Source organism: Cucurbita pepo, chromosome 7, assembly GCF_057944985.1.
Source record: "Cucurbita pepo subsp. pepo isolate OVF chromosome 7, ASM5794498v1, whole genome shotgun sequence".
Lineage (NCBI taxonomy): Eukaryota > Viridiplantae > Streptophyta > Magnoliopsida > Cucurbitales > Cucurbitaceae > Cucurbita > Cucurbita pepo.
This window is the reverse complement of record NC_141804.1, coordinates 2,828,457-2,851,059: the sequence shown is the minus strand read 5'-3', so window position 1 is coordinate 2,851,059 and position 22,603 is coordinate 2,828,457. Positions and strand designations below refer to the sequence as shown.

Genomic DNA, 22,603 nt, shown 5'->3' with positions numbered 1-22,603 from the left:
AATAGATAACAAATTGGTAGCTTAAATTAAATTATAAATGATGTCATGTTTTTTTTTTTTTTTTTTACAGTCAGCTTGCATTAATTTATGTCTTATATTAATAAATAAATAAATAATAATAACAAATTTTAGAAGGGTAGTTTTGGAAACCATTTTAAAATATCTTTGGGTCTTTGGTGTGCAGCTTAGGTGGAGGGCGAAGAAGGCCCCCTTCCTGGGCTTGAGCCATCACTGAGATACTATTCTGAAAAAGCTAGAATTCTAACCTTGTGTCATGACCTACGGGTCAAGGGACAGTTTCTATGGGGCGTAGGCCTCCCGAAAGATAATGGAGGTGTGCAAATGTTTCCTCCCGAGCGAGATTGGCACTCTCTAAAAAAACTGGAATTCGAACCTTGTGTCAGGACCTACAGGCTAAGGGACAGCTTCTATGGCACGTAGGCCTTCCGAAAGGTAATAGAGGTGTGCAAATGTTTCCTCCAGAGCGAGATTGGCACTCTCTGAAAAAGTTGGAATTCGAACCTTGTGTCAGGACCTACAGGCTAAGGGACAGCTTCTATGGCACGTAGGCCTTCCGAAAGGTAATAGAGGTGTGCAAATGTTTCCTCCAGAGCGAGATTGGCACTCTCTGAAAAAGTTGGAATTCGAACCTTGTGTCAGGACCTACGGGCTAAGGGACAACTTCTATGGCGCGTAGGCCTCCCGAAAGGTAATGGAGGTGTGCAAATGTTTCCTCCAGAGTGAGATTGGCACTCTCTGAAAAAGTTGGAATTCGAACCTTGTGTCAGGACCTATGGGCTAAGGGACAGCTTCTATGGCGCGTAGGCCTCCCGAAAGGTAATGGAGGCGTGCAAATGTTTCCTCCAAAGCAAGATTGACACTCTCTGAAAAAGCTAGAATTATAACCTTGTGTCATGACCTACGAGCTAAAAGACAGTTTCTATGAGGTGCATGCCTCCCGAAAGGTAATGGAGGTGTGCAAACATCTCCTGGGGCCAGAGCGAGATTTGGCACTCAAGTGCAAAGGTAGAAGGGAGATTGACTGCAAGACCCACCTGTCGAGCAGGGACGAAAATCGGCCTTAGTGGTTCGACGATGTCGAGTGGAAAGGTCGTTGGAAATAAATTTTTAGTATAATAAACTAAAAATTAATATGATTAATTATTTTTATTTTTATAATAAACTCTACCAAAATGTTCGAGAAAAATCTATTTTCGAAATATGACGGAAAACATATTAAAAAAATAAGCTTTCATCCTTGTACGGAGAGACAAAAAAATATTTAATAAAGAAAACATTTAATACAATTTTGAGTTATGAAATTATTATTTTTAATAAAATAGAAACAATTTGTATTATTTTAATATTATTGTCAATTTTACATAAATACTTTAATAAAAGAATGTCTGATTGAGAAACTTGATGAGAGAACTTTCAGTTTAGACTGTTGTTTTTTTTTTTATTAATATTAAGAAAATTGTTCACATTTAAATAATTAATTGTTTAATTATTTAATTTCTTTTTATATTGTTAATTATCGGATGCATGAAATATAAGAATTTTATGGAAACAAATAATATTTATATTTATTTTATAGAATTAATCTTGAAAGGTTTATATAAAATCTAATAAATTAATTAATAAAACAATTAAAATCAATGAAAGTTAATTAATTAATAATTCAAGAATAAATATTTAATTAATAAGCATCCTTGATTATATTAATTTAATAAATATTTGTCCATGACATAAATTAAATAAATAATATTTATTTATAATAGTGAAATATTTAATTAATTTAATTAGTTATAGTACAATAATATTAATTATAAATATAATTCAAATCCATGAGTTCTAACTAGTATAAATATATTTTAATAAATAATATAAAAAATGATGCAGTAATAATGAATATTAATGAAGAATAGAGCAAAAAATATATATATATAATTATGATATATTAATAATAAATCAAATACTAAAATTAATCTCAATAACTAATCAATTATTAATATTGGAAAATAATGTATACTCATTTAATTTAGGTAACTCAATAAACTAATTAGTTAATAATTTAAATGAATAAGTAATTGCATTTATTTATTGAAAATTAAAATTTGAACCCATTTAACCTAATTAACAATTAGTTAATAATTTCAATAAATAAGCTATTATGTCTATTACATAAAATTTAATTAAAAAAAGTAATTAAGTGTATGTTTAACGCGTAATTATTGATTAATTATAATCAAATAATCGTGTTCAATTTTAATAAATTTATATCAAGTAGTTATTTAATTAGGTATACTCGAAAATTACTAAATCGTGTATAATAATATTTTATTTTAATGTTTAATCTCATAACTGTTGTACCGAGTATCACAAATTCATTTATATTTCCTTTGTAAATCGAAACTATTCAATGCAACTTTTAAAATTGTTGATATGAAGTAATTTGAAAAACGGTAGGTTAATATCATTTTTCTATGTGATGATTTAAGAAAACATCTATCAATTTGAGTATAACTCAGCTTCTTTGTTTCCATCCATGCTCCTCATTTCATTCTTCGCTTCCATACATGTGCATGCAATTACAGTGTTTTAGAAAACAAAATATTGAATTCATATGGTCGAGTTTCTAGTATAAACACAACAATTTCTTTGTCGGGTTCGACCTATTCAAATCCTACACCAAAATTCGAGCATCAAACTTTAAAAATTCACGATTGCTATCGACCTTCTGACTTTGATTTATAATTTGGTAATTTTCATTTGACGGAATCAAAGGGTGACGAGCTAGGAGGTCAAAAGCTTGATGTCGGTGATGCATTCTTAGACGAGTGTAGAGTTGTCCGATGAGTCGACAACTAGAGTTTTTCGTATCGTACTTTTTATAATTATCGGATATTAAGGTTATCATGTTTAGGGCAACAATTTTGTTGTTTTTATTTCTATGATATTAGTTTAATAAATTTTATATAAATATGATGGGTTAATTAATGACATAAATTAATTGGTGGTTAGAGATTGAGTTTTTTAATTGAATAAATAATTAAAAAAGTTAAATTTTGTATACTAAATTAGTTTATTTAAGTAAATATATTTAGAACATTACTAATTTCAATAAATAAATAAATATATTAATTTAGTATATTTTATAAAAGAAAAAATTAAATTTACTCATAAAATTATAATATGTATAATAACAATTTTAAATTTGATTAATTTACAAAATAAATAAGTAAACAACTTTATTAAAATTCACAAATTTCAACAAAAATATAATTTTATTTTGAGTCTTTTCAACCTTGAATCGTGTAATAGGTTCAATAACAATATTTGGAACACCATGATCTTTATCTGTTTATGTTGGTTTATTTTGACATATAAGTTAGTTTGAAGATATTCAAATAGAGACAAAAATTTCATAATTGATCACTAGTAACAAAACGAACACAAAACATCGAACTGTCTATCACATTCAGGTACGAAGCAATTGGAGGTACAGAGAATCTAAATGGTCATAAAAAAAATTTATTTTTGTAATAAACTTAATTATTTAGATAGTAATTTTTTTTTAACCAATAGATTTTTTTTTTTAACCAATAGTAAAATGTTGGGCTTGATTGTTTTAACTATTTAATTCATTTATTCAAAATTTTATTTATTTTATTTATAATTGAAAAATTATAGAAACAAATATAAAATTTTATTTTAAAGTTGATAATAAATAAATATATAATTGTATGGTAAATATTTTTTAAAAAAATTAACTTAAAATTTTAATGGTAATACACAATTTACAAACTATAGGCCTCCCCCGCGGTAAAATATATACCTTTTAACTCCTCAAAATTACCGAACGAGGTAAGAAAGGAGGTAAAATGGATTCGGATAGGGCAGAATGAAACACCCAAAACTTGAAGGCAGTTGACGGCGGATGAAGAGGGGGTGAACTTAACGACAGCACGTTGTATAAAATAATAATAAAAATCAACGGCTGAGATTGATTTAAAGGGTTTAATCTAAGGGTTTGAGGAGCCACCGCGTCTACAAATCTAGCCATGAATCAGTCGTTCATTGATGTGCATTTGTTTTCGGCTGTTCCACCCTAATTGAGCATTTCTCCTCTCTGGTTTATCTCCTCCGCCTTCAGCTTGCGGTTATCAATCGCCATGGATTTCTTCTTTCACTAACTTTGATTCACTATCCTTGTTTTCGTTCATCTTTCTACTCATTCTTCTTCTTCTTCCTGTGAAAATTTTGTTTGCGCTGTTTAATTTTGAGCGGTTAGAGAGAGTGCGAGAAGATGCCATCCAACGGCCCTGATTCGCAGTCGCAGCAGCAGTCTGCACATCATACGGAGCAGAATCAGCAACCGCACAAACAACCGCAACCGCATCCGCAGCCGCCACCGCAGTGGTGGATGGCGATGCAGTATCAAGCGGCGCCGATGATAATGCATGATCCGATGATGCCGCCGCAGCATTACATGCCTTTATCTTCACCGCACCGTATTCCTTATGGTCGACCGCCGCATCGGGTTAACGGCCAGCAGCACCAGCAGCCGCCGCACCAGGAATCCACCAGCGAGAACAAGACTATTTGGGTCGGCGATTTGCAGCATTGGATGGACGAGAATTACCTCCATAGCTGTTTCGCTTCCACCGGCGAGGTTTTCGATTTTATTATTTCGATATCTGAATTATTTATTCATTATTTTAATGTTATGACTGTTTATATAATTAGTTGTTTAATATTATCTACATGTTCTAGATTTGTTTGCCTAATTTTGTTATCTGTCACTTGTTCATCTAACTTACTCAATATAGATAAGGAAAATTTTGATGAAACAACTGACCCTTTTATTAATTTTTTTGTATTTTTCAATTATTATGTCTGGAATTCATTGTTTTTATAGAACAGGCTTACCATTTTTGTTACGTGAGACTGCTTGGAGAAAATTGTGAACTCTTTACTTGGATCTGTTCTGTTTATTATGATTGGATTAGATGGTTCATTTAATTCTAGAGCATTTATCATCACTTGGGGCCAAATTTGTTTAGTCAATGCACCTGTTTGTTTTATTTGCGTTCCTAAAATGATCTTTTGTACTATATATGTAATGTTTTTTCAATTGTTACGTTCATTAAGCAATAACATTTTACTAATTTCATTGAATTGAAAGATGAAATTGTCTGATTTAGCTCTTTTATATTTCATTTTGATTTTGTGATTTGAACGAACAATGTATTGGTTGTTATGCTCGTTCCACGGATATTTATTAATGATTTGTAAATGGTAGTATTTTGATATGTTATTCTTCAATAAAGTACCATACGGTTCCGACCAAGTTGTTGTGTTGTGGTCCTTGTTCGCTAGTGTCTCTTGCGTCTTTTATATCGTGCATATTCCTTGTGTGTTCATTTGTTTCATTTTCAAGAAGAGAATCTATCAAAAGGAAGCCTCTAGGAGATTACTTGTTTGTTGTCTTTTGTTCTTTTTCTTGACAGTCTTTATTATCTCCGCTTTAAGCATATTTCGTATGTCCCATGCTTTACATTACTATGATATACAGGTTTCTTCCATTAAAGTCATTCGTAATAAGCAAACTGGTATATCTGAAGGATATGGATTTGTAGAATTTTTATCTCATACAACAGCAGAGAAAGTTCTGCATAATTATTCTACAGTTTTGATGCCTAATACCGAGCTTACTTTCCGGTTAAACTGGGCAACATCTAGCACGGGTGACAAGCGTTCAGAAAAGGGTTCTGATCTTTCTATTTTTGTCGGAGATTTAGCAGCAGATGTTACCGATAGTATACTACAAGAAACTTTTGCGAGTAAATATTCATCTGTCAAAGCAGCAAAAGTTGTCTATGATCCAAACACTGGTTGTTCAAAAGGTTATGGTTTTGTGAGGTTTGGTGATGATAACGAGAGGTCTCAGGCCATGACTGACATGAACGGCGTATATTGCTCAAGCAGGCCTATGCGCATTGGTGCAGCAACGCCCAAAAAGTCCTCTGGATATCAGCATCAATATTCTTCACAAGGTTCACAAAACTTATTTGCATTTATTTCCATAGTTTTGAGTCAATATTTCATCCATGTCCTTAAAAGGGCATCGAAACGTTGCATGTATGTTGAGGTTTCTGTGTAATTTTATAAGGAAACCAAGGACTAACCCTTGGCAAATTAAGCTGCTCATACTTCAGCTATAATTTTATATTGTCTTGGTATTAGGATATGGATCAAATGGCTCATTCACCCATGGACACCAGTCTGATGGAGATTCTACAAATACAACTGTGAGTTGGGTTACTTCATGTTGTCTTCATAATGTCGAACGTCATTACCTTGCTAATTTTCTCTTTGTTCTTCCTATTCTATTTCTATTTGTCTTGGTTTTGGGGAATATGTGTAAAGATTTTCATTGGAGGGCTTGATCCGAATGTTACGGACGACGATCTTAGGCAACTATTTTCTCAGCATGGTGACATTGTATCTGTTAAGATACCAATTGGAAAAGGTTGTGGATTTATTCAGTTTGCAAACAGGTAAAACTTCATGGCTGAGTCATTTGACCATATTCAAAGAGTAGCTTTTCTAGTTTCTGTCTATTTGAATTACTCAACCATCCTTCAATTCTGCTGTGCAGAAAGAATGCTGAAGAGGCATTGCAGAAATTAAATGGAACTGAAATTGGCAAGCAAACAGTACGTCTTTCTTGGGGGCGCAGTCCTGCGAATAAGCAGGTAGTTTTCGTGTGCGTGTGTGCGTGAAATCGTTTGAGACACAAAATTACTTTGTTTTCTAGATTTGGAAACTGCTTCGAGTGGAAAAACTACGAATCCCTGTCAAATTATAATTCCAAGATTTACTAAACAACCCACATAAATTATTATTACATTCAGATGTACAGAAAGTAAAGGGAAAATGCTTAGAACTTTCTTGGTGATGGTGTACCAGCTCAAACCCAGCTTTGAACTTTCCCTTTCGGGCTTCCCCTCAAGGTTTTAAAAAGCGTCTGCTAGGAAGAGATTTCCACACCCTTATAAGGAATGTTTCGTTCCCCTCTCCAACTGATGTGGGATCTCACAATCCACCCACTTTAGGGGCCAGCGTCCTCGCTGGCACACTGCTCAGTGTCTGGCTTTGATACCATTTGTAACAGCTCAAACCCACCGCTAACAAATATTGTCCTTTTTGAACTTTCCCTTTCGAGCTTCCCTTCAAGGCTTTAAAGCGCGTCTGCTAGGGAGAGGTTTTCACACCCTTGTAAGAAATGTTTCGTTCCCCTCTCCAATTAATGTGGGAGCGTTCTTACTGGCACACCGCTCGATGTCTTACTCTGATACCATTTGTAACAGCTCAAACCCACCACTAACGAATTTTGTCCTCTTTGGGCTTTCCCTTTCGGGCTTCTCCTCAAGGTTTTAAAACACATATACTAGATTGGTTTCCACACCCTTATAAGAAATGTTTCGTTCCCTCTCCAACTGACGTGGGATCTCACAATGTCTGTATTTAGTTGCTTCAAAGTACTCGAAATATTGGTGGGCCAGCATTTTAGATTTCTATCTCAATAATCAATTATCTAAACAAGTGCTTTTCATTTGACAGCACCGAGCTGATTATAGTAACCAGTGGAGTGGAGCCGCCTACTATGGAGGGCAGATGTATGGGGGATATGGATACGCAATGCCGTTACCTTATGATCCACCAACCATGTATGCTGCAGCATCATATGGAGCTTACCCTATGTACGGCACCCATCAACAGCAAGTGAGCTGATTGGAAGGTAGAGGAAACAATCCTTTGTTCTAATAAAGGCAATTGTCATGTTTGAAGCCTGGGGGTCGGTAAATCTTCTACGTTTCTCTGTAGGATTTCACTATCTATAATGGGCAAAGTTGCTTACATTTCCAAATGTTCAACTTTGTTCGCGAGGTTTTCTATAAATCCCTCCACCATGGAGCGAAACCGAATTTTGATGGACCGGGTTATGTAGAATATGATCTACTAACTATTCGTTTGAGACTGCTAGAACTAATAAGGTACTTAAAAATGTTTGTTAGAAAATATAATGTTATGGGCTTGTAGCTTTAGCTAAGATTGTTCTGCGCTTGCTATTCAGACATTATCACATAGATAAGATTCCGATTGTTGTTATGTCCTTGTCTCCTTGTCCTGTTCTTTTGCTTTGTTTTGGGAGTACTTTTGAAGTGTGTTCTAAAAGGATATGGCTATTGGCGCCTGCAAGATTTGGGAATGATTATCAAATGGTTTTCAAATGCCTATTTGTTTGTAGTTTCTTTGAGTTGATTTTTATATGTTATTCTTGTATGATCAAGTGTTTGATTCTTTTAATGTTACTATATGGATCTATTAATGATGTTTTGTTTTTCCTTTTTGTCTAAGTTCTTTCTTTTTTATTAGGGGTAAAATGAAAAGAAAAGTGTTTAATAATTTGCTTATGTTTCTTGTAATTTTTTAGACTAGACATTTGAATTACCTAGCGTTCTAGAGTTCTAGATATTCAAATGGCTTGAGAACTTGACTAATTTAGGTGATTTTGATCGAACCATAAAGGGCTTGGTCATTATTATTATTATTATTTGTTTTTTCATTTTTGGAAAACTGAAAATTCGAGTAGATTAAGATTATTTGACGTTTGAAACTGATGTTAGCGATGCAGTATTTTGTGTTTTGTGAATGTTTGATATTTGATGTTAATCTAGTTCAATCTGAACATAAAGGGTTAGTTTGTGAACTTTATTCGAGTTGTTCGGGTCACTAATGCAATCTGCGTATGTCCAAAATTAGAATGTTTTCAAGCATCGTTTTTTTTCTTTCTACTTTTTCAAGTATTCATAGTAATAATGATGATACTAAGTTGAGAGAGCATTTTTGGTATAGAATACTTTACAATAATGGAGTTTGGTATAAGATTGAAACGTGACACAAGCTTTAAGGCTTGCAAATAAAATATACACAATAATTCAAAATAAATGGAATTCTCTAGAATACTTCAGCTTAATTTTAACACATTATTACTTGTATTAGAAAAGGGATTAGAAATAATCTTGTTTTCGATTACAAATGATCATTTTTGTGGGGTTTCCATCCTTTTAATTTTTTTTTTAAATAACATTTTATTCCCTCAAATTTAAAAAATAAATTTAGGTGACCGCTTGAGTAAAAGAGGAATACATGAATGGACCCATGCCACCAATGCCACATCTAAATGAAAACGATATTAATCATAGGATGACTAAGAAAAACTTGAATTAAAATTACCAATAAAATCAAGAAAAACTTGAAAGAATTAAAAGTTACCAATAAAATTCATATTTCTTTTCCTTTTTTGGTGGCTCAATTATAGAAACTTCATTGTGAAGAAAACAAAACATAGCATATTGAAAAGGCTTGATTAGTCTCCGGAAATGATTTTCATTATTAAAAAGTGAGTAGTAATATGAGTATGTGGTAAGGACATTAGGTGCCATTACCACTTTTGTCATTGTCGTAATAAAAAAAATTATTTAAAAACAAAATTTCAAATCTTGAAAAGTAAACTACCGTTGATCGACCAATCAGATGCACAATAAATTAAATCTTCATGTTTGGTACTATGTTTAGAAAATAATTCACGTTGTACTATGTTTAGAAATAACATAAAATTTTAAAGTTAAGTTAGTAACTTTAACTTTTATAAATAAAAAAAAGTTCAAAAAATTCTTTTTAATTTTTTTTTTTTTTAAATTTGAGGTGTTTTTGAGATTTTTTTTTATTTTTTTATTTATTTTTTATTTTTTAAGTTTGCTTCCAATATTCTTTCCAACAAATTTGGTATAAGAGCTGTACGAGAGTAAATGATTATATTTTTTTTTGCAAAACAAAAATGGGAGTAGTTGGTTTTTTTTTTACTTTGCACCCCTGTTACCAATTTTTAATGGTGAGAAATATGAGTGGTGAATCATCAAGATAAAGACCTTGCTCATATCGCAAGAGCTATGGGACTTTGTGGAGCACACCTTCATTGATGTATTAGAACCCACAACAGAAGAAAAGGAGAGACGAAGAGAGAAAAATAACGGTAAAGCTGTGATACCAAATTTGTTGGGGGTAAGAGATTATTGAGTGAGAAAACAATAATAAAACAACTTTCATCTTATGTTTTCCTATCGCTCAATATCCCTTTTTCCTTTCTCGGTTCGATATTAATATTAATATGATATTATTGATTTTTCTTTTTAATATTCAAAGTTATTATTGAACTTTTTAAAAATTTAGAGATAAAATACAATTTTTTTTCCAAGAAATTATTTTAACTGTGTCTCTTAAATAAATTATCTTTGGTGAAATAATTAAAGTCTATTAAATATAAAATTAAAAATAATTTTGGAAAAGAAAAAACCAACAAAAAAAAAATTGTGGCTGTAATTAAAATATTAACCGTTTAATCATTACGGATGTAGTGTAAAGAGAGTCGCCGCCGGGCAGGGCGGGAAGATTCTGAGCTGGCATGTGTTCCAATTACGGGACGCACAACAACCCAAGGTTTGGCCGGGCAATTGGGACGCAAATCAAAAAGTGACCGACCCTTTTTCGTAATTTTCATTTCGTACATTAATAATAATATTCTCTATTTATTTATTATTCTTTTTTAAAAGGGTAATAATCTCGAATTCGGCAGAAAATTGGGTGTGGTCCTCCCCAGCGCATTATGATGGAAGAGAAACTAAGAACCAATGGAGAATTGACACGTGTCATTAAATGGATTAATTAATTAATTAATTAGTTGGGTCATGGGTCTTATTATTTTAACATCTGGCCTGCCCATCCTCAGTCTTTCATCTCCGATCAACACGTTTCCCCATGGCTCCAGTTTCTCTCTCTTTGCTCTCTCATTCGCCTTCAGTTCTTCTTCTTCCTTCTCCTAGTCTGCAACTCTCTCGCCCAATCTTACTTCCTCCTAGAACGCTCCCTTCTTGTTCCTCTACTTCAATTTCTTCTGTTTCGATTACGTCTTCGTCGATTTCGCCGCCGAAAGTTGTTGTTACCAGAGAGCGCGGCAAGAATGGGAAGCTCGTTAGTGCTCTGGTAATTTCTTGATTTTGTAATCTGAGGTTGTTTTGTTCGGATTGTTGATTTGTTTTATTCTCGTTGATTGCTCGAGTTTATTTTTGTTTTGTTCTTGTTCGTGAGTTAGATTTTCGTTCTACTGAGGCATTGTGTTCGTCTATTGAATTAATGTGGTGGTGCGATTAGTAAGTTTATGCGTTTGTGTAAATGTTTAAATGAATGCTGGTTGTTTGAGTGTTTTGATTCATTTTTGCATTCTCAAGTTCTTTACCGATCGTGGAGATCTTTCCGAAATGGTTGATCATTTTGAGACTGACTGCTACTTTTACTCCGGCTGGAATATTGCTTTTTGGAGACAGCAAACGCATACTTTAGTGGACGGTTCTTGACGTTGAGTAAATTGAAACTGTAATGGTTTGTAAGCACCAATGTAGTTTTCGTTTTCCAGAAAGTAAAATATCTTCTATCACCTGTCGTCAGATAAGGACGCCTCTAAAATCGAATCAGCTGATCTCGTGAATAGCCTCAATATGAGTTATATATTAGTTCTTAGGTACACTAGGAGTCTCAGGACTACAGTGAACCATTCCTGAGCTGCACGCGGTTGTAAACTACTTGTTAATCTCGATTCTTTTCTTGATATAATAGCTTATTCGTAATAGCTGCTCTGCAATAGCAATCTTAGGAAGCATTGATATTAGGTGTTCTCTTTTCCAATATGCACATTGTACTTGCATTGTGTTCGTGCTTTAATAGGTGGAATATTTGAATGGAATCCTGTTAATTGCCAAGACTCACATAGTTTTTCAGCCAGAGAACTGATCTTTTGTGTTAATCAAGAATAAGCAGTGTTCAGGATGGAGAATAGCCGTGATGATTTATCTTGAGCTTTTGTTCATTATCATTCAGACATCCACTCATGAATAAGTATTTCTGACATGGACGCATTGTTGCTTAAAGTAGAGTTGCTGATGTTATACCCTGCATTTTACGGCTTCTCTCCTCATTTCCCTTTTGTATCATTGATTTCATTGGCCTATTGTATTATAGACCTTTCGTGAAGTTAAAATAATGGGAAAGCAAAAGTGGTGGGCCTTGATGTTTTTGCGTGCATGGAATGGTACAATTCAATCTTTATGTGAAATCAATAAACTGGAGAATATTGAAATTCCTGATGTTGATGACAGGCAAAACATGGAATAAACTGTTTGGAGCTTCCCCTCATTCAACACAGACAAGGACCTGACTTGAATAGGCTACAGTCTGTACTTAGTGGTAAGTCCTTCAAGATTGGGTCTCTCTTCTCGTACTCCTTCAAAGATCTCACTATTCTTGTTGAAAGGAATCGGTTCTCTCCTTCTCAAGCACGCACCCGCATAATCTTGCAGGAGTGTTTCTGCTGGCATTTATTTAACAGTAGTATTTATTAGTAATTTCAATGTAGCACAGGATATTTTGAAGACTAGAAAATGGCACAAGCCTTTACAATCTTCTTCTGTTCTTTATTAACAGATTCTGTGTTTGACTGGATTGTTATAACATCCCCTGAAGCTGGCTTGGTGTTCCTAGAGGCATGGAAGTAAGGGTTAGAACTAACTCACTAGACTCTCACCAGTCTTGTATGTCACACAGTGTCAAATGTCAATTTTTCTTATTGACAGGTGGTTAATATTCCTAGATCTTTGCAAGCTTTGAAGTTTCTCGAGGTTTTTAAAATATGTTTTGAAAAATTTTCCTATGTCATATACTGGCAATTGTGAAACTTGTTTTTTTTGGTAGAGGTGTTAGGACGAGAAATTCATACTCGTCATACCAGTTGATCTAGCTCTTGAGAATTTGCTTGGTTATGGACACTTTATTTCAAGTTACAGATGATCCAGCCCATGGCAACACTATATTACCATTTGATAATATGAATTATTATACTAGTACCATCAGATAAGTTAAATTATTTTACACCATTGAGTGCATTGTTAAGGCCTTTATTTTCAACCTGTATGCCTGCATGGTACATGAACTTTTCATTCAATTTGGAATGCGTTGTTGGTCAAGTGAGTTAAAACATGTTTCTGAATTTTATTTTACTGGTCATCTGTTTCTTTCTGTTGAATTGTATTTTGCATTGTTGCTTCTATATAATCATGATCCACGGTGCTCTATGTTTACGAATGACGTGTACCAACTAAAGATTGGTCGATACTTTCACATCTTATTTTTCCATTAGAGCTGCTTTAGGTCATCCTTAAGTGATACCTTCGCATTATTTTGTCCTTAGGGCTGCTGGAATGCCAAAAGTCAGAATAGGTGTTGTGGGAGCTGGTACAGCTAACATTTTTGAGGAAGTGTTGCAATCGTCAAAACAACAACTTGATGTGGCGTTTGCACCTTCAAAAGGTAAGACACATGTCAGGTCAAGTCTCATGCCTGACACATGATATTCATTATTTGCAGATAGTATTTGTTTGCATGATGTTATTAGTCTTTTGCCTATATCATTTACAGACTGTCTTAATTCAAATCAGATGATGATAAGACCTTGAAAAAAACTGTTGTTGTTTGGAACATCAGAACTTTAAAACACAACGTGAAAAAATATGTCAAATGATTTAGATGGTACTTGTTCTAGTAGTATTTCATCTTCAATTATGTCTCTGTTATGATCGTTCTTCAACAATCACAATTTGGCAGGTATTTGTAATTTCACTATTTTTTGGGAGGAGACTGTAATTTCACTATTACGTGTGTAGGCATCTGCATTTGATTTGGATTAGAATCCTTCTACAGAAATACATCGTTGTCCTACAAATATCAAAATTTGAATTTTATTTTCATCTATTATATCTTTCAGCAATAGGCAAGGTCTTGGCTTACGAGCTTCCAAAATTAGGGAATACGAAGTGCAGTGTCTTGTATCCTGCTTCCACTAAAGCAAGCAACGATATTGGTATGCAATGTACTCTTTTTCTTCTACACTCTAAGCTATTTTCCATTAGATAATGTGGTAACAATGATGTTTCTTTTATTTATTTGTTTGTTAAAATAGTTACTCTTGTTTCCTCATGCCATAACTATAAGGAATTTTATTTTGACTGGAAGTATTGTAATAAGTCCAATTTTACCTAGACCAGTAAACGTAATTTCCACAACTGAAATTTTCAAAATACTTCTAACCAGATGAAAAATTTGTAATAGCATTCCCTTCAAATGAGTTCGGACATCTCTATACCTTAAATTCACGCAAAATTAGTAGTGTGGATAACTGCCAAGTCTCTGTTCTATTCTAATCACATCATAAGTAGCTTTTGGTTTGAAGAAATCCAAGGAAGAGGAAGTTATTTATAGAAGTACTTATAATGTGTGCGAGATAGTGTGCTTGAAACTAGATAGATGTGGGCTTGTATTGCTAAAATCATTTCTTCTAGCTGTAGCTCATATTTCATATGCAGACTGATTTCTCTTCGTGTATGTATAGTATATGCATATTCGACTAACGTATAGTAGGGCTATGAGTAATTTGAACCTTGGTTGGAAATCTTAAATCAATTTTGAATCCCTGGTGAAAATTTTATAACCAATTGCAATTATAGTTTAGCTTAGTCATTATTAATGATAACAAGCCACTATTATTTTACAAGATATACATTCCTCCCCATTGCTCCAAATTTCTTTACTAACAGTTGGAAAACTGAACTGGCAAGCCTCAGTTTTATTCAACATTTATGTTTTCTTTTGTACACTTAATTTATGCGAACTGTAGTTGTGACTTGAAATTCTAATGTCAAGTGATCTGTTTGCAAGTATGAAGTGGCCGACTTGAACGAGTTCTTTTATCTGTTACTTTAAAAAGGAAAATTGAAGTTTTAGTACTTGTTCGTCTCATTGTAGCATTAGTATGCTGCTTTAGTATTGTTCTGTCTGTTCTAACTGAAAGCAAAATAATGGCTTTGAGAAATATAACCTTGGTGTCCCCTTTTGCAATCTTCAGAGGAGGGTCTTGCAAATCGTGGATTTGAGGTCACGAGGCTTAATACATACACTACGGTAAAGTTATCTTGTACACCACAAATTTAAAAACATGCCACACTGATTTTTAGAGGCGTATTCATCTACTTGATCATAAGTTCTCAATAAATATCTTGTATGCTTCAAATTTAGACCGAACCAATAATAGTGAACCCGCCCTTGTTAAAGCAGCATTTAGGGCAGATACATAAAAGACTTGTTATATGGGACTTTCTTTTAGTATACCATGCCAATGCTTAGGACAATTAGCTGTTATATGTGAAGAGGTTGGTTGGACTATACTTGAATTTTTATCGATTGTGTAATACACATTTCCAACCCGTGGGGAGTCTTAAATCGTAACACCTTGTTCGTTCCTGTACTCTCAGTAACCTGAATGAAGACTGTGAAAAGAATATATGTTTCAAACGCAATTAACTTCGTAGGCATCATAATTATTCCTGGTATCTTTCAGGCACCCGTTGATTATGTCGATCAATCCATTCTCGAGCAAGCACTTCTGTTGCCTGTTGTCGCAGTGGCTTCACCTTCTGCAGTTCGGTAAGCACCAGTTTCTTTCTGATTAAAATTTGTTCTTTCCCGAGGGCAAGAGAATTTGTAATATTAATTAGTTCATTCCATCTTTTCATGGATCACAAATCTGTTGCAACAGCGCATGGATCAATCTTATTTCAGAGCCAAAGGAGTGGGAAAATTCACTTGCCTGTATTGGGGAAACAACTGCAGCAGTAGCGAAAAGATTAGGATTGAAAAACGTTTACTACCCGAAGAATCCTGGCCTTGAAGGGTGAGTTTTTCCATAATTCTACCTTACAATCTAGTAGTTGAGTTCAAATTTTTTTAGCAACCAAATCTAGTAGGGTCGGACTATTATACTTTAGATTAGTCGAGATGCACCTAAACTGATTCAGACACTCACGGATATAATAATTAATAATAAATATAATAAATCCTCTAGTTGATGCATTTATTTTCATAATTGAGATTCCATGCTTTACAATAAGATCAAATAGACTAAATGTGAATTTACAAACGTGATAATTGAAATGCAGGTGGGTTGATAGTATATTGGAAGCAGTAAGAGCAGAAGCACAGGTCGTTTAGGACATTGTCCAGACTAGGAAGTCATCTTTACTTCTTTTCCAGAGTTGCAGACGGAGACAAGAATTGCTTGAAGTTGTGGAACAAAGCATTCAACCATTGTATCATCATATGGTATGATCACAGTCGATTTGCCCGAGTTTCTATTCGAGGTTAGTCGCTTTTCCAGTAGTTTTACGTTCATTTATCTGTCTGTCCAGTTCGATATCAGATAATTAAATGACTCATTGTCATATTCTCTCTGTTGTTAATAGAATGTAAATTCGTTGAATAGGATAGGTTCGTCGTCTATTATCCAAATCTTCTTTCTTTTCTCTTCTTAATTTCCAACTTTGGTTTGAAATTTTTAGTAAACTCCAACTATAGTTTGTTAGTTAATTGAGAGATTCCACCAGTAGTCATTCCTTAGCATTTATATATAAAAAAATTTAATGTTATCAACAAAGAATAAATCCATGGTTTAGCAGATCAAATACACGAGTTCAGGATTATAAACTTGTGTGAGTTATTTTATTTTTAAAATTTGAGATCATACGTAGCTTAATCTTTATGCTATTAATATTTTGTTCAACACTTTTGAGTATTGTTTAATCTGTGGAATCTTTATCCTTTAATTTATATAAATATCGTCTACTCTTGATGCTTTAAATTGTTGCCGCAGCCTAACGGCAGGAAAATAAAAATTGCACCCGGATTCTAAACAAAATATGTTAAATATTGAGGTAAATAGGTGAAGGAAAATTAATTTGTATCCATTTTCTCTTTTAAAATAGTTTTTATTAAACTTATCTCTAACATTGTGCATGTATTGCAAATTTTATCTTATGTTCAATTTTGTTCTAAATTTAATTCAATTTTTAATAAGATGTCAAGTAAACTTTGCTTAAAACATACTAATCATAAAAGAAACGTACAAAATTAACTGTAATTCATCTATAGTGTTAACTTTATTAGAACTTTTATTACCTTTATAACTTTGTTTAGAAAATACCTAAAAACTCAGAGTAGGTTTAAGCTTTAAAAATGATTCAAACATATCTTTACGGTTTTATAAAATTGTTACAGTTTCATTTTATAAAATCTAGTTTGTTTTAAAAATATGTTAAAAAAAAATGTTTCGAAATTATTTTGAATCTCTTTTCAACTTTTTAAAAAAAATACTTGAATTTCAAAAATTAATCTTAACATGCTTAACATTTATTAAAAAATTATTACCATCAATTATTAAAAAAAAAAAAAAAAAAAACTATCTATCTTCCTCTTCTTTTTATTATCTCACTCTTTAATTTTTAGGATTTAATAAAATTTAAGAATATTAATATTACTTTTACTACTAATTGATTCTAAGTTTAAGTTTGAAGGTATTTTAAAATAATTTTTAAGGTATATCATTAAACAAAATATCAATAATTTTCACAAAAAAATAAATAACTAATTGATTTTTTATGTTTTCAAAAGTTCAAAAGTATTTTTTAAAAATTTTATTCTATAATTTGAAAGTATTATTAAAATTTCTGAAAATTGAAAGATATTTTAAAATAGATATTTTCAAAAAGTTTAAAAATACCTACTAATTCAAGAAAGCTCATGAAATTTTAAAACTTAGTGTTACACCTTATCCTTTATAAAAAAATAAAAAAATTACAAAATTAAAAAATGTATTTGTCATTAAACTTAATGTTTTATAAAAAGCTTTTAACATTATAGCATAAATCAAAATGTTAAAAAAGTTTTTTTTTAAAAAAAAAAGATATATATATATATATATATATATATGTTTACCGTCTGACCAAAACTATTTTTGTTTTTTGTTTTTTGTTTTTTTGTTCTTTTTGACATTTTAAAAAAAATTAAAGGTATTTGTAAAATTTGAAATTGTTATTTTTAAAATAAAGTATTAATCTGAAGTTTAAATTTTTTTTAGAATTTTTTTTAAAAAAATTAAAATTAGAAATGTAAGAATGTGAGGGTATTTTTTTTATAGATAAAATACAAGTATTTAATTTAACGAAATGAATATCATCTCAGTCCTCGGCTGGGATGGAGGGAACAAAAAACCTCTGTTCCCTTTGAAAGAAAAAAAAAACTAATTTAATAAGTAAGGACAACTTAATGGGAAATATCAAAATGTAAGTGTTTACATATAATTAGTTTTTTAATTTATAAAAATTGAGGGGGCAATTCCTCGACTGTTATTTTATCTCCCATTTGTTTACTTTACCGGGAATATAAAAGATGGAATATAATTAAATGCACATTATTCATAATATCTTTCAATTAGTTATTTATTGAAATGTAAAGGTAAACAAAGGATTATCAAATCTAATAAACAGTATTAAGTTTAAAATCCTAATTTTGCAATTCTCCTTAAAAACTTCCATTTTATGGTTACTAGTTTTTTTTGTTTTCTAATTACAGGGAGCCTCATTGAAACTTCTCATAACCTTAATTATAACTTATAATCATCATCGACAAACGGAATTCAATAGCTAATTTAAATATATATGTATATAATATCCTTGCATAATAGTTTAGGAAATGTACCTTGCATCAAGGTCACGCAATTAGATAATCTCCAACCTAATCTGCAGGGGAGACAAAAAGAGGTCGATTCAGATATACTTCACAAGCTCGATTGGAAACAGACGAAAAAACTTATCGTCTAGTTGTGACAAGATATTAGGTTTGCAACTACCTAAAACAAAATCCTTATCTGTTGATGGCCTGTCCTGCGGGTGCTACAAAGTAGAAATAGGAAGTTGTGATGCTTTAGCGGATTGGTGATGGATAATGTCTCCTTATATTGTAATGTAACAAGATAATTGTATTTTCTCAATCGTGTGAATTCTATTAGAGAGAAATTCTCGAATACGAAGGAAAGTTCGTATGCGTCTTTGCTCAGGAGAACGGAGTAAGGGGTGGAATCCATGGAGATCGAAATAATTTTGAAGGAATCAAAGCAAATAGAAGCAGAATCTTAACATTAAACTCTTATATTACAGCGGAAAACTGAATTCACAAACGGAGCGCAAAAGTAATTCCAGTTACAGGCAGGCAAATTGGAAACCCGATCAAACTGAAGTTAATGATCAAGAAGTAAAGTACACAAGATCGAGCAATCAGAAATTGACCGAACGAATTTGACTGTAAAAAAAAGACAGGAAAAGATCCATACGTACAGAAAGATCAATTGAGTGTGACATTTCACACTCGACCTTTAATCTTTAAGAATAAAACCTCAAACTATCATCATGAAGTAGTACAACGAAGATCTAACTACTGCATCATCGATGATGCGATGTAAACCAGTAAAAACGCTTTACCGAAGAAATCAAAGCCAAGCATCAAAACTAGCATAAAAAAAACATATAAAATCTATAATAATGAAGCAAATGAAATGTCGAAAACCTAAGATCGGCAACAAGAAGACATCCGAATTCTTTCCTGAATCAAGAATAATAAAGAGAATGAAAGTTGGAGAACCTGATATCGGCCGTGAGAACAGAGAGTAGATTCGAAAATTTCAGATGCAAGGCTCGTTCCCGCTATGGGAGCGAATTCGAAAGGGGCGGGAATCCTTTTATAGCCAGTTTGGTTTATGGGCTTTGTCATCTGTGAGCTTATTGGGCCGGGTCTGGATTTTTTATGCAATTTTGTCGTTATCTTAAAAAAGAGTAAGTTTCAAATTATTTAAAATATTTAAAAGTTCAAATTATACTATTTTTACATTAATTTTTAAAATAGAGAAATCCAAACCAAGGTGGGAGACCACAATCCACCCCTCTTCGGGGCCAGCGTCCTCGCTGGCACTCGTTTCTTTCTCCAGTCAACGTGGGACTCCCCTTCAAATCCACTCCCCTTTAGGGTCAGCGTCCTTACCGACTCTGATACCATTTGTAGTGGCCCAGATCCACCGCTAGCGGATATTGTCTATTTTGGGCTTTTCCTTTCGGGCTCCCATCAAGGCTTAAAACACATCTGCTAGGGAAAAGTTTCCACGCCCTTCCTAACAAACGGGGACATCACATAAAAATACCTTTTATTTGAAGTTTTAAAAAAGACACTTTATTCTTCCCTATTTGCAAAATTATTTTAACTTAATTTTAATCCATTGGAATAATGATTAGATTGCTGACTTGAATCGATAGTCAAACCATTTTTTTTTAATTAACTAATAAATAATTCTAAAAAATAATAAAAAGATTGGAAAGAAAAATGTGACACTCTAATAAAAGAGGGATGCGTGGCTGAATACTATCCCCATATACAAATACGAGTTCTTCTAGCATATCATACTTTGTCTTCACTCACATGCATCATAATAAAAATTTTAAGAGACCGTTCAGCTAGCATTGCTCCAAGTAAATAATAATTAACCATAAAATTTCTACGATTTAGCCACTAAAAGAAAAGTACACTTTATTGGTATAGATAGTAACTTTCATCCCGAAAGAGGGAATCGAGTGATTCTCTCTTTCTTTCTTTCGCTTTGAAACTATGGACCGATACTATCGCGAAAGAGATGGTCTGAATCAATTTTTTGAAGCAATTCAGAATCAGAAAGAAATAAGTTTTGTGAAACATCGGAAAGATTCATTTTGTCATTTATACGAATAAATTATTCTAATTAGTAAGAGCTCAATGGGACCTACCCCTCTTTTTTCCTGATTCGAGGGGATCCTGTTGAGTTCTTACACTTTCATGTCTACAATTCAGTTCATCCCATTGTTACTGAGATGAACCTAATCCAGAATATGAACTCATGGATTTTTTTTTATCCGGGTGAATTTTTTTTTTCAACCTTCTAAAAATATAAAAAAAAAAACTTACCAATTTGAAAAAACATCAATTTTTTAAAAGAAAAAAAAGGCAAAGTTCTTATATATTTGTTTTATATAATTAAATACTTTTATAAATTTAAATGAGAGTGAGGTTGGTAAAATGTGAGAAAAGGATGGAGCACTAATAATAATAATAATAATAATAATAATAATAATAATAATAATAATAATAATAATAATAATAATAATAATAATAATAATAATAATAATAATAATAATAATAAGAAAACAAAAAACAAAAAACGACTTAATTAAAATGCCCCAAAAGTCAAGCCCGTCCAAAAAGCGAAAAATGTACGTAAAGCAACTAACCGAACACCGACCCTCGAGACGTGCCCAAAACTCACGAGTCTTCCTCTCAACCAAATTTTTAGTACTATCGAACAAGTTAAAATTCTCGTAAATAGTTTTTAGCAGATTATAATAATGGTTCGTGACGTGTTTTTTCAAATAAATTCATTTATAATTTAAACGTATAAATAGTTTCATTCATTTAGGTTTACCGAATTCTCCGGCTCGAGTTAATTCAATACTCAATAAATAAGGGAGTTCTTGAAAGTTCTGGTGAAGTAGCGAAGCAATGCCAGATCCCTAAACAACCTACATACAAATATGAGAGTTGTTGAAAGGTCCGTGTTAAGCTAACTGCGCTTCCATTAGCTGCCAACTTATCAGTTTATCGTCCTGTCCTACAAAGGATCGGACTAATGACATATACAATACTTGAATTCTCGTGAATCTTATTTGTCCAAACATTCTCACTATCATTTTTTTTAAACACTTTTTTAAAAATTTCAAGACATATTTTTATTTTTATTCTTAAAAAATACTTTTACCATACATATTAAAAAAATACTCATAAACTTTAAAAAATAACATTAAAAAGTTAGAAATTAATTTACGAATGGTTGATAGATGATTTTCGTTCATACAATAAAGTTTTTTTTTTAAAAAAATGTAAATAAGGTTAATGTTACTCTTGAAATTTCATAGGTATATTTTAAGCATAATATTAATGGTAAGAGTATTTTTGAAAGACTATTAAAAATTTAAAAATATTTTTGAAACAAAATACTGATAATAACATCCAAAATTAATAGTAAAAAGATTTTTGAGATTTAAAAAAAAAATCAAGATATTATCGAAACTTTCAAACGTTTAAGAGTATTTTTAAGATATTTATCAATCTAGAGCGTTAATATAATTAAATTTACCATATACAAACATATAAACTATTTAATATTAATATTTATTTTCATATGGGTAGATTTAAAAATATATATATAATACTTTAGAGCGTTAATATAATTAAATTTACCAAATCCAGACGTATAAACTATTTAATATTAATATTTATTTTTACTTATTTGGATTTTTAAGCCTACAAAGTATTTAATTTTAAAAAATAAAAAATAATAAAGAAAATAAAGAAAATAAAATTTTATAACAACCATTTAACTAAATGTTTGACGTGGAGAAAATAAGGACAAAATGAAAACCCGCCAGCCACCCCTCCGTGCCGAGAAGGGCCGCGCCGACCGTGG

General features: G+C 32.1%; 2 protein-coding genes across 4 annotated transcripts; both read left to right on the top strand.

Moving 5' to 3' along the window:
- The first annotated feature begins 4,080 nt into the window (after positions 1–4,080).
- Positions 4,081–8,178, top strand: LOC111798607 (polyadenylate-binding protein RBP47). 2 transcript variants are annotated; one of them, XM_023681856.2, is made up of 7 exons: positions 4,081–4,675; positions 5,579–6,059; positions 6,250–6,314; positions 6,433–6,563; positions 6,665–6,761; positions 7,630–7,807; positions 7,894–8,178. In XM_023681856.2, exons 1-6 carry the CDS (start codon positions 4,310–4,312, stop codon positions 7,798–7,800), a joined length of 1,311 nt encoding a protein of 436 aa, XP_023537624.2. In that variant the 5' UTR covers positions 4,081–4,309; the 3' UTR covers positions 7,801–7,807; positions 7,894–8,178. The 2 variants fall into 2 exon arrangements, with proteins under 2 accessions (XP_023537624.2, XP_023537623.2); XM_023681855.2 differs by having other exon boundaries at positions 7,630–8,178.
- A 2,671-nt stretch (positions 8,179–10,849) lies between these two features.
- LOC111798445 (uroporphyrinogen-III synthase, chloroplastic) lies at positions 10,850–16,572 on the top strand. Of its 2 annotated transcripts, XM_023681593.2 has the most exons (9): positions 10,854–11,112; positions 12,282–12,369; positions 12,607–12,673; positions 13,370–13,488; positions 13,943–14,038; positions 15,080–15,135; positions 15,572–15,657; positions 15,770–15,904; positions 16,170–16,572. In XM_023681593.2, the coding sequence occupies exons 1-9, from the start codon at positions 10,888–10,890 to the stop codon at positions 16,219–16,221; spliced, it is 924 nt and encodes a 307-aa protein (XP_023537361.2). In that variant the 5' UTR covers positions 10,854–10,887; the 3' UTR covers positions 16,222–16,572. The 2 variants fall into 2 exon arrangements, with proteins under 2 accessions (XP_086981216.1, XP_023537361.2); XM_087125090.1 differs by lacking the exon at positions 16,170–16,572 and having other exon boundaries at positions 10,850–11,112; positions 15,770–15,908.
- Positions 16,573–22,603: the final 6,031 nt, after the last annotated feature.